The 14,445-nt window shown below is 33.2% G+C and overlaps 2 protein-coding genes across 3 annotated transcripts; one reads left to right on the forward strand and one right to left on the reverse strand.

Moving 5' to 3' along the window:
* Positions 1-1,615: 1,615 nt before the first annotated feature.
* LOC140449520 (RCC1 domain-containing protein 1) lies at positions 1,616-7,235 on the reverse strand. The gene is made up of 4 exons (XM_072542716.1): positions 7,100-7,235; positions 6,351-6,775; positions 5,611-5,912; positions 1,616-2,017 (listed from the first exon to the last, which is right to left on the reverse strand). The coding sequence occupies exons 1-4, from the start codon at positions 7,196-7,198 to the stop codon at positions 1,857-1,859; spliced, it is 987 nt and encodes a 328-aa protein (XP_072398817.1). The 5' UTR covers positions 7,199-7,235; the 3' UTR covers positions 1,616-1,856.
* On the forward strand, positions 7,224-12,261 carry LOC140449521 (ADP-ribosylation factor-like protein 3). Of its 2 annotated transcripts, none has more exons than XM_072542718.1 (3): positions 7,224-7,341; positions 7,718-7,978; positions 11,629-12,261. In XM_072542718.1, the coding sequence occupies exons 1-3, from the start codon at positions 7,339-7,341 to the stop codon at positions 11,905-11,907; spliced, it is 543 nt and encodes a 180-aa protein (XP_072398819.1). In that variant the 5' UTR covers positions 7,224-7,338; the 3' UTR covers positions 11,908-12,261. The 2 variants fall into 2 exon arrangements, with proteins under 2 accessions (XP_072398819.1, XP_072398818.1); XM_072542717.1 differs by lacking the exon at positions 7,224-7,341 and adding an exon at positions 7,501-7,590.
* Positions 12,262-14,445: the final 2,184 nt, after the last annotated feature.

Raw genomic sequence — 14,445 nt, forward strand, 5'->3', positions numbered from 1 at the left:
CGTTCTTTGGTTTGTACTGAGCTGCTATAAGGTTTTCTTTCTAAAGGCCATGATCTCCAATCCATATGTAGTGACAGGCAAAATACATTTGTCATAAACTCTACGTTTTAGACACATTGGTATATCTTTTTTGAAAAGGCTTTTGACAAAGTCCGACATAACAAAATGCTAGAAATATTGGAAACAGCTGGATTGGACAATAAAGATCTACGAATAATTACAAATCTATACTGGCATCAAGTGGCAAGAATAAAGGTTGAACAAGAACTGTCGGATGAAATAAATATAAAAAGAGGAGTGAGACAAGGCTGTATATTGTCGCCTTTACTTTTTAACTTATATTCGGAGGAAATATTTAAGGAAGCCTTAATGGAGACAACCGAAGGTATTATTGTGAATGGAGTAACCGTCAACAATATTAGATATGCCGACGATACTTAGTGCTTGCTAATTGCGGCGAAGACCTTCAATCTAATGAACAAAATAAAACAGACTTGTGATCAGTATGGATTAAAACTCAACATTAAGAAAACTAAATATATGATAGTTAGCAAACAAAATTATATACAGGATGGGGGTATATATAAAAGTCGGAGATGCCACACTGGACAGAGTAGAGAAACTCATGTATCTCGGCAGTAATATCAATGAGAGCTGGGATCCAACCGCAGAAATTAAAAGCCGAATAGAACAAGCCCGAGCTGCCTTTGTAAAAATGAGAAACGTACTTTGCAGTCACGATCTTAGCATTGACCTTAGAGTTCGAATGACATCTTGCTACATCTTTCCTGTCCTGCTGTATGGAGTGGAAGCGTGGACTCTAACTGAGGCTATACTTAAACGCTTGACAGCCTTTGAGATGTGGGTATACAGACAACTAATGAAAATATGAGGAGGTCCTTAGACGGCTGAACCAAACAACACAACTGGTCAATATAATAAAGAAACGCAAGCTGGAATACTTCGGTCACATTATGAGACACCCTGAAAAATATGATCTTTTACATCTGATCATTCAGGGAAAGATCCAAGGTAATCGTGGTCCTGGTAGAAGAAGAACATCATGGCTCAAAAATCTAAGGCAATGGTATGGAAAATCAACTACATCGTTATTTAGAGCTGCTGTCAATAAAGTTACGATAGCGAATATGGTAGCCAACATCGATCCAACGATCGACAACGGTCATAGAACTAGAAGAAGTATATATTTATTCTTCAAGATAAAGCTTAGCTTGCTGAAAGGTACCCAAGACAATTGTATGCGTCTTTTTATTTCGGCTATTTGGTTTTCTTTACCGATTTTAATATTGCAACGCCACTGCATGGGTCTGATCATAGATATTCTATTGTCTGCGCCATTAACTATTTCGTGGAAGGGCTCGCCACTCGATTTGAAATAAGCTGTAACACCGTTTGCCTAAAGAGTAGACGGCAGTCCTTGAAATGGCAGTCAAACAAAGTAATAATGATTGTAATACAGCGTTTGTCGGCAATACATGTAATAACTAGGCTTTCCACGGAATAACGTGTTACACCGATTGCGTACGACATATATACATTCTTTGTTAAAACTCTTGTCGAGGTGGACATCAAATAGGCAACCAATAAAACAACCTTTTGTTTAAAACTGTTTATTATATTTTGGCTAAACATATAAATCATACTATGTGTACGCACCGGGTAAATAAATACAGCTAACAATTTACATTAAATATAAACAAAGTAAAGGTTTTTACAATATAGTACAATCCAACATTTGTAACTGGTAAATAAGATCTCAACTCCTAAATACTTTTCAGTCTTAATAAAATTTGGTAAAAATAAAACTTAAAGTCGACTAAGTCTACCGAAACTACTTATTCGCAAATAGCTGCTGAACTCCATGGTCCACATTGGAGGTCCAGGACGCTATAATCTTCGAAGTTATGCAGGTGAGTCAATTCGAAAATGTTTTTGTCGTCACAAGTTTTTAGCTGGTGGTATTTGTTCCATCCGCAGCCGTACAATTGTTTATCATCTGCAAATAAAAAGGATTTTGTAAATTAATGGTCTATTCACATTATCCCACATTATCACATCATAATAATGGGTATTATTGTTTATATGGATTAAGCCACAATATAAGATTATTATAAAAATTCTGGGAAAATTTATAACCGAAGTTATTTTTGTTTTATGTCATTTCAAATAATTGTGGCTTAATCTCATATAAAAGTAGTTTGAGAACCTTATTATATTGGGTGTCGCCAAAATTTATACAAGATTCGAATTGAATAGAAAACACTGTTTTTTGAAGTTATACTTCTATACGCACGGTCGGCGTTGGAAATTTGCACGGGAGTGAATCTGTGAAACCATTACATATGTAAGATAATGAGTAAGAGAAAGACATAAGATATATTTTCTCTCTCTTCCTCTCTCGAGAATAAAAATGTTCCTTTTGTATATATATTTAATATTATAAATATATTATATTATATATGATATATATTTATATATATATATATATATATATATATATATATAATATAATATAATATAATATATATTAATATTATTATTTATGTGATATGTTTTGTATTATTTATTAAATGTTCATAATTATTTTAGGCTTTTGTATTTCAAAATAATCACTGTATGACAGACAACTGTCAATTTTGAAATCCGTTAGTATCACGTCTAATTGGCAAATCTTTTACGTGTTTGGTTCATACGCTGATGTACGTGAGTTCGAATTCCAATATGAATTTCCTTTTTTATTTTTGAAATATTTAAAAACCTCACGTTAATGTTATTAAATATATGTAATATACGCAAAAATGCTAAATTTTAAAATAAAATGAAAATTTACAACATAATCCGAGTTGTTGGTTTTTTATTTTTATCTTCGTAAAGTAAGTTATGTATATTGGCAATTTTAAATACTTATGGATATTGCATTTTAATTTGTATTGTATTATTATATTGAATTATGTTGTAGTGTATTGTATTGTAATTTTTATATTAATAACAAAATAAACAATGAATTTTATTGCAGAGTATTCGTAAAAAAATTTTATTTGCATTCAACTCCTTTTATACATATATGAAAATAAAAATATATATTTTCATTAACATATTGATACAATCCTTCATTTACTATACTCCTATTACAGGTCAAATGTTTATATACAGCAAACGATGTACCATATACCTATATACCTAATTCTTTTTCTCTTTCTGCTCTCTCTTACCTATAGCATTAAATATGTAATGATTGTGCAGATTGACTCCCATATAAATTTGTAACGGCGAACGCGTGTATAGAAGTATAACTTCTACCGGCAGTCCCACTGGACTACCACATCCGTTTTTTTTTCTGTAGATTGTAATTTTTTATTGAATCATAAAATAAACACGATAGCGTTAGGTACAGCATACCATTTTGCATGAATGTGGCTAAATTTCGTTGATGCATCATTGAAACTTCTGCTTCAATGCACGAATGGTTGTAGGCTTGTTGGCATAAATCTTTGACTTCAAATAACCCCATAAAAAGAAATCCAATGGTGTTAAATCATACGATCTAGGGAGCCAATCCTGTTAACCGCAATGAGATAGTACACTTCTTGATATTCCTTCTTGTATGTAGGCTTTAAAGCCTGTTTCTTCTTCAATATTAGCCTCCTAAATTGTTTAAATTATCGCACCATCTTTCTTGGTCTGCCAATACTTCTTCGTTCATTTGGTGACTTATCTCATGCTATTCATACTATGTGTTCATTCTACTTCTGTTTCCGTTTTGTCACCCATCCATTTATGTCTTTTATATTGCATGCTCTTATAGCTGTACATTTCTCTTGTGGAGTCGTTTCACAGTGATTCTACATTGAATCTTTCTTCAGTGATTTCCTGTAAAAAATGTTTTGGTGTTATTGTAGTTCTTATTTTTGCTAGTACTAGTTTGTGTTCACTCCCTGCGTCTGCTGAGTTTAAAGTTTGGATATCTAGAATCTGCTTTGATTGATTGACTTCTGAATCTGCTTTGGTTGATGATCTATTATTGATTTTATAGATAGTACACGACCAGGAAAATTCTCATGCAGTAACTAAATTGTTTCAGGGCTTTATGGCATGTGGGACCATTTTGTTCCACAAATTCCAAATCACATGCTCCAAACCAGATATTGTCCACATCAATCTAGACTGAAAGAAGTCTGTTATCATGTTGAGATATCGAGCACCAATAATAGTCACTGCTTGACTTCAGTTCTTGTGTCAATTGAACTTTGTAAGCATGGAGATCCAGATATTTAGTGAGTATACACTGTAGAGAGCCTCTTGAAGTTTGTAATTCTTGTCCATGATGCCCAATTGATATTCTTGGACTTTTGATATTAATATTTAGGCGGCTTGTTTTTGGACGATCAGTGTGTTTAGCATTACTGATCCGGTATCCTTGAATTTTTTAATTACTCTCGTGACAGTTGAAGTTAAATCAATATTTTGACTATATTTTTGTTCAACAATGAAAATGTGTAGTTTTCTCATGTAACGCTTCATTTATTTTTACTAACCCTAAGCTGTCAGCTGTCAGAATGTTTCTGTTTTTTGTTGCCAACACTTCACTGCACAAATGACGGCACATTCAAATCTTGCGTGAATTGTGGGACACCCGTTATAAGAAACAGATGAGCCTTTGATGAAAGGAATTCCAATCTAGTGTGTACGTTTATTTGACTGGTTCTATTCTATGTTCAATTACTTGTATTCCTGACAAGTACGTGTGAACTTATTGAAAGATTGAATAAATTATATTTTGCTTCCATTAAAATGATTGCAAGTTAATTATGAGACAGAAACATAACAATTACTTCAGAAGTATTGAAGATATTAAAAAAACTAACCTTGACATTTTACTACCAATTATAACCATCTATTATTATTTCTTGTTAAGGTTGTAACAATGCGATATGAAGGGAATATTAAGTACAGAAATTAAAGATGAATATTTTATATAAAAATCAGGTTTTTTTTATTTCAAAGGAATAACATTTTAACGATTAAGACGACAGATATTATTATTTGGTGTGCATATCAAAACTTGAGAAAGGTAAATACAACATTTATTTTTTAAGTGGGGCATCACTTTTTCTATGTTTATGCCTGTTCCTTTTGTCAAGAGAATTCTGGTGGAGACTGGTGAAATACCTCAACACATTCGTCCCGAAAAAATTTTGTAAACCTTTCAGACAGCTGTGACAAGTATGCTCTGAAAAGTGGGAGCTAGTCTTGGAAGATACCAAGCCCCTTATAAGCAGTATATTTACGAACTTCTGGGAAACAGTCACCACTGGAATGCTAGTTAATTTTTCTTATCCACAAGTGCAACAGCTGAGAATGAAAATATTTTCCTCCCTAGCTTCATACTCAATAACAGAGTAAAGCACCTGGGCCTTAACTAAAGAGAAACCAAAAAAATTACATATGTCATATGGAGACAAAGTAATTGTTTTTTTTTTATTGTTTAACAATGGAAATTAAAGATCTGTGCATACAAAGTATGCAGTATAACAAGTTAATTGCTAAATGATGCTCTAAAGCTAAAGAGGATTATGAATTTCTACTTACCTGTATAAACAATAGTATGTCGAGCCCCACAGGCAACATAAAGGGCATTCAAGTCTTCATTAGAAATTTCTACAACTTGCGGTTGTGCCATAACCGCAACATATCCATCTTCTTCCTCTGTTTTTCCTAATCCTATCTGCCCATTACAATTCCAACCCCATGCATATAAAACACCATCTTCACTGATAGCACATGAATGCCAGCCACCAGCTGCTATTTTCTTGATCTTAATGCCAGCTAAAGCTTCTATTAATACTGGCTCTGGCTCTTCGTTCAGTTTGCCATGACCTAGCTGCCCACGGCTAAAAACAAAAATAATTATAGTAACCTAAAAACATTTATATCATATTGTAACTAAATTATTTTAGAAAATAAATATATTTTATTTAATTCATGAATTATTTTACACATATTGTAGATCTTGAATATGGTGTAATTGTTAAGAGCACTGTCAATTTGCAACTAACAGAAAAACTTTCATCAATCTCTTACACAAAAGCTGATATTAGAAACTGTTCACAGAAAAAGTTATACATTTGCAATGCTTAAAGGCAACTTTAGATTCAAAGTTACATTTTAAAAAATGGATTACTGATGAAATAGCTAAATAAATATTTAAAATGAATGATCGTAAATTAAAATTACTGCCACCATATTGTAAGATATAATTCTTCTTTTAAATGTTACAATACTAACAGACATTAAGAAATGTGTTACAGAACAAAAATATCTTGACATACCTGCCTACGCCAAATGAGTAAACATTCCCAATTTCATCCAGTATTAAACAATGTTCTTTTCCACACTTAACATCAACAATATTATTACATTTAAACTTGAGAGTCTGTGAAACACTGTCAATAACTTTACACACTGTACCATCTGTTGCATAAATGACAATAATCTTAGATCCACAAACAATATCTTTAATAGTTTTATCAGGAAAATGGTTTTCGTAATGTGTCTGTATGGATTCCTGTAAATGGTTTAAGTCACCTAATAGTAGCTCCCCTGTATCTTTCATAAAAAGGTAAAAATCATCATTGGAACCAACCATTACAACATCACCTTCAAACGCTTTGACTAGGTCAATCACACCTTCATGTACATAAAGGAAACACTCTTTGTCTGTATGAAATATGGAGTAACTGAAATTTAAACATACCTAAAAATATTGCAACAATTATTTGAGGTATCAAAATACTTTCTGCAATAGAATACAAAAATATATAGTCCCATGTGCATAGAAAAGTACCATTTAAAAATGTAAACAGAAAAATTGTTACAAATTAATTAAAAATAAAAGACAATTATGTCTATTTCCTCTCACTCCTAATCAAATAGAAATTATAGTTTACTGTAATTTATTGATATTAACCAAAAACTCTTTTGAATTTAAATTTAGCTCATTTAACACAAAAAATAGTATGTTTAACTTCTTTAAACTTATTTACAAGAACTCAAAAAGCACAAAAATTTAAATGTTTACCTTTTTTATAACCTCAAATTCAACTACCAGTGTGAAATTATTCAGAATGGGTTCCGTAATCTCCCCGAATAAATTAAAACCCCTACTGTAAATCTTCATTATTGATTATTTTTGCTTTGAATTTGTTTTCATTGACCAAGTACTTGGTGATTAAACACAACAACCTGCTTTAATTTTGCAAGTTAAATCTTCCAGAGTAGGCTTATTGATAGATTTATAGCATCATCAATTCATGAACTATGGTACGTAACATAAAAAACAATGGAATTTAAAGATATCGTCAAATGTAGCTAATATTTTGCAAAAAATTCATTGTTTGTTATTAGTGGATAACGTAAGTTTCCATAGAAACTTCATTACAACATAAAATCACAAACATAAATTTTGACATTTTTGACAAATGGCAGTTTTTATTGGATAAATTATTGGAATTTAAAGTTAGACAATTTTTGCGAAATACTATGCTAAATTTGGTTCCTCATGACGTAGGCGTGAGTATTTCTTCATATACATAGGTACCATAATATATTAAAATTGCCCCTGTAAAATATACAGTAATGCAAAACTTTCTTCCTATGTTTTTAAAATTAAAATGTAAAAACATTGTTTTCATTGTAGGGCCTGCTGTCAATTTTAAGAAAACTTCGAACTGCTCCAGAAAAAGAACTCCGCTTATTATTACTTGGTTTGGATAATGCTGGTAAAACTACAATTTTAAAAACGTTGGCTTCAGAGGATATCACAAATATAACACCGACAGCGGGTTTTAATATAAAATCAGTTAATTCAGATGGATTTAAGTTGAATGTATGGGATATTGGGGGCCAAAGGAAAATCCGCCCATATTGGAAGAATTATTTTGAGAACACCGATGTCTTGGTAATTATTTATATTTTAATTATTATCCACATAATACTCTATCGTGAATATGAGGCTTTTTACATGGACAATATCTCTATACTAGCGGTTTTCTCGTTGCATTTAACACGCACATTGTTATTGTTAAATATCGACACTTCGGTAAGCGTTGTTTATTTCATTAATTTTTTATCTGGTATCAAATCTCGTCTATTATGTACCACACCATCGAGTAATAAAAAAGACTTATAGCTACGGCCATTGAATAGTTTACACCCTTATTACAAATCTAGTAGCCGATTTTTTTAATCGGCTCGTTTAAACGCACATTTTACGTCAAAGTGACTTTACCAGTGGCGAACCCGGACAGAATAGGTTGATTAAAATTAAAAAAACCTAACTCCGCCTCCGGTAAGTGCGGGGTGGATTGAATAGTTCAGTAAATGCCGGTGCAGGCCCCAAGCCCGGATAAAGGAGGAGGGTTGAGGCGATGGGCTAGCAACTCATCCCTTGTCAAAAGAAATAAATGCTAAAAATTTCGACCAAAAGCCTCAGAATATAAAGGATGGATCAAAACAAAGACGACTAATGCAACGGAAAAGGAAAATAATATTGGCTACATGGAATGTACAAGGACTTACAACCAAACAAGTAGAAATATTCAAAGAATTAGCGCAAAGAAAAATAAATATACGTATTCTCACCGAGACCAAGAAAAAGGGAAAAGGAAATGAAGACATAGGAGAATATATACATATCTACAGTGGAGTGAGTAAAGATAATAGAGCTAAGAGAGGAGTCTCTATTGCGCCGCCATTCACAAAAATCTTAAAAACAATAGTAAATCGTGGACTGAAGTAAATGAACAACTACTAATACTGGAAATAAAAAAGAATGGACACAACATCGTAATTGTCGGAGTGTATGCCCCAAACGAAGCTGCAGATCCAGAAAGTAAAGACGATTTCTATAACAAGATGAATGAAATACTCTCTTAAGTTAAAGAAAACTGTGAAATCTTTATACTAGGAGATTTAAACGGCAGAGTAGGGAGAGAAGAAAATAACAGAGTTTTAAGAAGATATAGTGAACAAATAACCAATGACAACTAAATGCGTCTTAGAGATTTTTGTGAAACAATGTCTCTCAAAATTATGAATGGATTTTTTCAACATAGAGACATCCACAAATTTACATGGATACAACCTACTAGGAATCCTCGCTCGATAATCGACTATGTAATCCAACGTCAAACTTCCCAGCTGAAAACAACTGACGTAGGGTATATCGTGGATCAGAATGTGGATCCGACCATCGTTTAATTTATACAGAAATTATAAATTAATACAGAATATAGAAAAGGGACAAGAAGTAACATCCCCTATGTTACGTCCCTCCACACATATTCTTAGTTTTTATTAATAATTTTTATTATTTTATTTTTATATTTAATTCTTTAATTAACGTGTGTGTATGTCCTATAATCGTGAATTAATACGGACCTGTACAGTCCGCCCCCCTAAAAGTCTTAAGGGAGCAAAGCTACGAGACGACACGCACCTCAGTTTTTAGTCTTGTATAAATCAGCGCGCTAAACACTTCAGTATTTTTGTGCAAACCTGACGACGCGGCTTTAAGAAGATTCTGCCGAATCTGACTTTCCCTCCAGTGCACTGTGGAAGAAGAAGAAGTATTAGATCAACATCACAGGTACCGTAATTTGATTGCATACACACACCATATTTATATTAATTGATAAATTTACATATAACTTATTTTCGCATAAAATTAATACCAGCACCTAAATAAACATTTATGAGCGAGTGTTTCTCTTATAGAATTTACAGTCATTCACCCTAAATATAACCTAAAAAGCTTAAAAGAAGATTCAACGAAATTTCTTTACAAATTACGACTGGCCACAAAATTACAAAATGTGGATCGAGAAAATATATCAGCGGAAGAATTATACCAGCAACTTAAAAATGCATTCATGAGGCTGCAAGTGAAGCTTTGGGGTATAAAGATAAACGTGAAACAAAAAATCAAGAATGGTGGTCGGAGAATATGCAAACGGTAATAAACAAGAAGAAAACTGCTTATCAGAAATGGATGTCAACGAGAAAGGAGGATGATTACAAGATATCTTCTTCTTCTTCTGATGCAAATCCACTAACGGATGTTAGCGATCACATTTTCCATTAATTCTCTATTTCTTGCAATATGTACCAGAGATTGTATGTCGTTAATCCCTGTCCATTGCCTTATGTTTCGGAGTCAGGACATTTTCTTGCGTCCCATTCCTCTCTTGCCTTCAATTTTACCCTGGATTATAAGTTGGAGGAACTGGTATTTTTCATTTCGCATGATGTGACCTAGATACGCCGTTTTCCTTTTCTTGATGGTTTCGAAAAGTTGGCGTTCTTGGTTTATTCTTTTAAGGACATCTATATTTGTGATTTTCGCTGTCCATGGTATTTTTAGGATACGGCGATAGAGCCACATTTCGAAAGCTTCTAATCTGTTTATATCCCTCGTTTTGAGTGTCCAGCCCTCTACGCCATATAGCAGCACTGACCACACGTAGCACTTAGTAAACCTTAGTCTCAGTTGAAGATCGAACTCTGAACAAGTCAGTACCTTCTTGAATTTACAAGATATTACAAGATATATAAAAAATTAAATCGAGATGTAAAAAGAAAAGTAGTGAAAAGTAAAAATGAGATGTGGGATTGAAAATGTGCAGGGGTGGATAGGTATATGGGTGGAACAAGAGTTGGGCAAGCGTGGAAGGTGATAAAGTCTCTCCGGAGGGAAGGAAAGGAAAAAATCTAACTTACAGTTAATAGATCTGAAACAGTGGAAACACCATTATGAGGTCTTACTGACAGGGGATAGATGTAGGTATGTAGATGTAGGATGAGATGTTGGTTCAACTATTTAACAAATGCTTAAGAGGACAAAACATCCCTGATGATTGGAATGTTGGATAGCTCAATATTCAAGAAAGGGAATAAACACAATATATCAAAGACAGAGTATCTTATAATAGGAGATGAAGAAGAAGATCCAGAGTTAGAAATTAGAAACACAAAACATGCAATGAATATAAATATCTCGGATCCATAATATCTAAAGAAGGCACTACCAAAAGAGACATCGAAAAGGGAACGCAGTAGGGAGAAAAAGCGGTAAACATTCTTAACTCTCTACTATGGTCTAAAGATATTAGACAAGAAACGAAATTGACAAATGTAACAAAATGAAAATTATAGAAAGAAGTTTTTGCTGTTCTTCGAGTTTGGCAATTCCTTTTTGGACGCGTTTGATAGGTTTTTATTTTATTTTTTAATACGCGCGAAATTTTTGACAAGCCCTTTGACATTTAGCAAATTCGTATGGTACTGCGATTTTACAGTATTACAATGTAAAAATTAAGATATAAACTATTCAGTGACTGCAGCTATACATCTTTGTTGAGGCAAATAGTTAGTTTGGAGCTGATCTAGTATGAAATCGATTGTAAGTTTTGTTTTTATTTGTTTATTGGCAATTTATCGCACTTGCTTTATCTGAATATATGTGTGCACATTATTCTCGCTTATGGTCATGCTTTTTTATTAACGAAATATGCTAATATGAATATTAACAGCTATCATCTTGATTTTCAGATATATGTCGTAGATTCCGCAGACAAAAAACGTCTCGAAGAAACAGGTATCGAGTTATACGAGCTTTTGAGCGATGACAAGCTTCTAGATGTACCTCTCCTAGTTTACGCAAACAAACAAGATCTTCCCGATTCCTTATCAGCTGCCGAAATTGCCAGAACTCTGGGATTGCCCACGATCAAAGACCGGTCCTGGCAAATTCAATCGTGCACCGCTACTCAAGGCGTTGGTGTGCGGGAAGGGATGGAGTGGGTCTGCAAAAATATCAAAAAGAAATAAATATATCGACGGTGTAGATGTAAATTATAAAATGGCAGATTGTAGAAATCTCAAATGCTTGATTAAATAGTTTTTTTATTAGCGTATAAGTAAGATGAAAACCCCATAGGATTATAAATAGCTACTATAAATTAATAATATAGCTACTATGGTTCTTTTCATAGCCTTCTTTCAGTTGTGAATACAACAAAAAATGGTGTACAACGAAAAAACTGTTGTTTCTATAGCAATGTAATGTATTAGAAAATTTTGGTGTTAGTGATTTTTTGTCCGTTTAAAGTTAGTAAGAGGTGCTAGGAACAGGATGATATTTGCGATTATAAAGCATGTATTTATTATATTCTTTACTCAATAAAAAAATATAATATTGTATTATTACTAGCTTATTTTTAGCAGCATTATTGCAATGACGAAAATTAAGACATGGCCCTCATCATCATTCTTACTTTACAACCTTGCCTGGGTCCTAGCCTCCTCAAGAATTTCTCTCCAGTCGTCCCTATCCATCGCCTTCCTCCGCCAAGCACGTATTTCCATTTTTCTCATGTCTTCATTGATGTTATTACGGAACCTTGTTCTGGGTCTTCCTTTTCTTCTCTGAACAACGGATCTATATCAAGGAGCGTTTTTCTAGCTGGGTCATTTTGTTCTATCCGCATTACATGCCTTATTCACCTCAGATGTCCTATCTTAATATGTTTTACGATATCTGGTTCCAGTTTTAAAGCTAACATTGCAATTACTACGGATAAAATGGCTAAATGCACCGATGAAGAAACAAAAAATGATTGACAACAACACTGCAGACACTAGTGCGTGAGAAGATGATCCATTTACAAAAAAGTAGTTTTACTCGCTAAAAAAAATTATAGAAAAGAATCACGAAAAAACGAGACAATGGAAGCCATAACGATATATTACAAAAAAAACCTTCCCACTCCCAACATCTCAACATCTGATGTTTACTATCGCCGCCAACACAACTTCATATCATTTAATCATTTTAATATTCATGTTCTGTCAAATGCAACTTCAGTATTTTATAAGTACGACGAAAGTGTTGCCCGAAAGGGTGCCGATGATGTCTGTTCAATGTTGGAACACTTTCTTTTGTACTTTGAAAATTAAAGGCAAATATCGAGCACAATTTTAATAATCAAATCTTGCCCAAGTACTTTCGCTTTCTACAGCATCATCAGGGACATTTCGTCAAATTTGGGCTATCCAGCAAGCACAGAATGTAATAAACATGTAATTGAAACATACATTGTACATAACACTACACTAGAACAAGGACCAACAGTTTAAAATTATTTAAAAAGATTCTACGCTACATTCTTGTCGGCAACAGGAGAGAGAATGAGAGAATTTTATTTCTTGCTTCTCTCTCCTGTTGCCGACAAGAATGTACTTTAATTTACTTTCTTTTGTATATTTTGGACTCAAACATACGCCACATAATAATTTTTTGTGATTCGTGCGGAGGTCAAAAAAAATTTTACCGTAATTCGCTTTCTCCACTATGTAGTGCACAAGCTTAACCGATTCGACCTAGTGAAAATGATATTTCCTATACGTGGACACTCTTACCTAGAATGCGATAAGGACATGAGTCTTGTCAATTCTAAATCTTATACGGAAATACCGGAGGAATGGAGAGATGTATTAAAGAATAGTCGCAGTAAACCATCACCATTCAAGGTAATAAATTGTGCGGATGAAGTTAACTTTCAAACATCGGCCGAATATTTGTTCCATCTTTATGTGCCAAAATGTCCTACGGCAACCAGGCCTATCAGGATTCCAAAAATTAAAAAAACACCCATGGTTTGTGTTACACAAAGATCACTATTTTGGTCTAGGTATATCCTGCAGCCTGAGAAAATTGGAACCTGTTCCATTAAAGAAGCTAAATAATGAACCTCTGCCTTTTAAGACTGCTAAGTTGCATGAGTTATTGCACCAAACACAATTCCTGACAAACCTGAAGAGCATTCCTTTTACCAATGACTAGTTTCCCATGCCCGACAAATGAAGGTAGTGAAGTGGAATTGGTCGACGATCGATATTTAACGAGCAAAATAGATCAGAGTCCAGCTCCTTAATTAAAAATTTAAAGATTTTAAGCACATACATATTATTAGCAAACTATTTTTTTTTCATTTGTGTATTAAAAAGTCTTAAAAATTTATTTTATTTACAAAAGGTCTTAAAAAGTATAAAGTGATAATTAAAAATGTTGTATTTAATTTTTCTAAACTAAAATAAACGTCATTAAACTTTAAAATTCGATTTGTACAAAATGTGATTCTGATCGTTCTTTCCCGTGGCCTTTCAAATATATACTACCCAAAATTGTATGGGTTTAGTATACACTTCCACTATTTATGATAATTCATCTTTTTTCAATGAAAGAAATCTGTAATAAAAGTTTATTTAAGGTGTTAATACGGTCGGTGTTAATACTGTAAAATAGAAACTTTTGTGTGTTGTAGGTTTCCAGCTATGAATCTGGACCTTATCAAAGCACTATTTAAT

Source organism: Diabrotica undecimpunctata, chromosome 9, assembly GCF_040954645.1.
Source record: "Diabrotica undecimpunctata isolate CICGRU chromosome 9, icDiaUnde3, whole genome shotgun sequence".
NCBI classification, from domain to species: domain Eukaryota; kingdom Metazoa; phylum Arthropoda; class Insecta; order Coleoptera; family Chrysomelidae; genus Diabrotica; species Diabrotica undecimpunctata.

What these genes read in the sequence shown, in the direction of transcription:
- LOC140449520 (XM_072542716.1), bottom strand. Translation starts at nt 7,198, where the DNA reads ATGAAGATTTACAGTAGGGGTTTTAATTTATTCGGGGAGATTACGGAA. An exon ending in TACTCATTTGGCGTAGGCAG is followed by an intron (nt 5,913 to 6,350) that starts GTATGTCAAGAT and finishes TTTTGTTTTTAG; the next exon opens with CCGTGGGCAGCTAGGTCATG. An exon ending in ACATACTATTGTTTATACAG is followed by an intron (nt 2,018 to 5,610) that starts GTAAGTAGAAAT and finishes TTTTATTTGCAG; the next exon opens with ATGATAAACAATTGTACGGC.
- LOC140449521 (XM_072542717.1), top strand. Translation starts at nt 7,561, where the DNA reads ATGCTAAATTTGGTTCCTCATGACGTAGGC. An exon ending in TGGTTCCTCATGACGTAGGC is followed by an intron (nt 7,591 to 7,717) that starts GTGAGTATTTCT and finishes TTTTCATTGTAG; the next exon opens with GGCCTGCTGTCAATTTTAAG. An exon ending in TTGAGAACACCGATGTCTTG is followed by an intron (nt 7,979 to 11,628) that starts GTAATTATTTAT and finishes CTTGATTTTCAG; the next exon opens with ATATATGTCGTAGATTCCGC.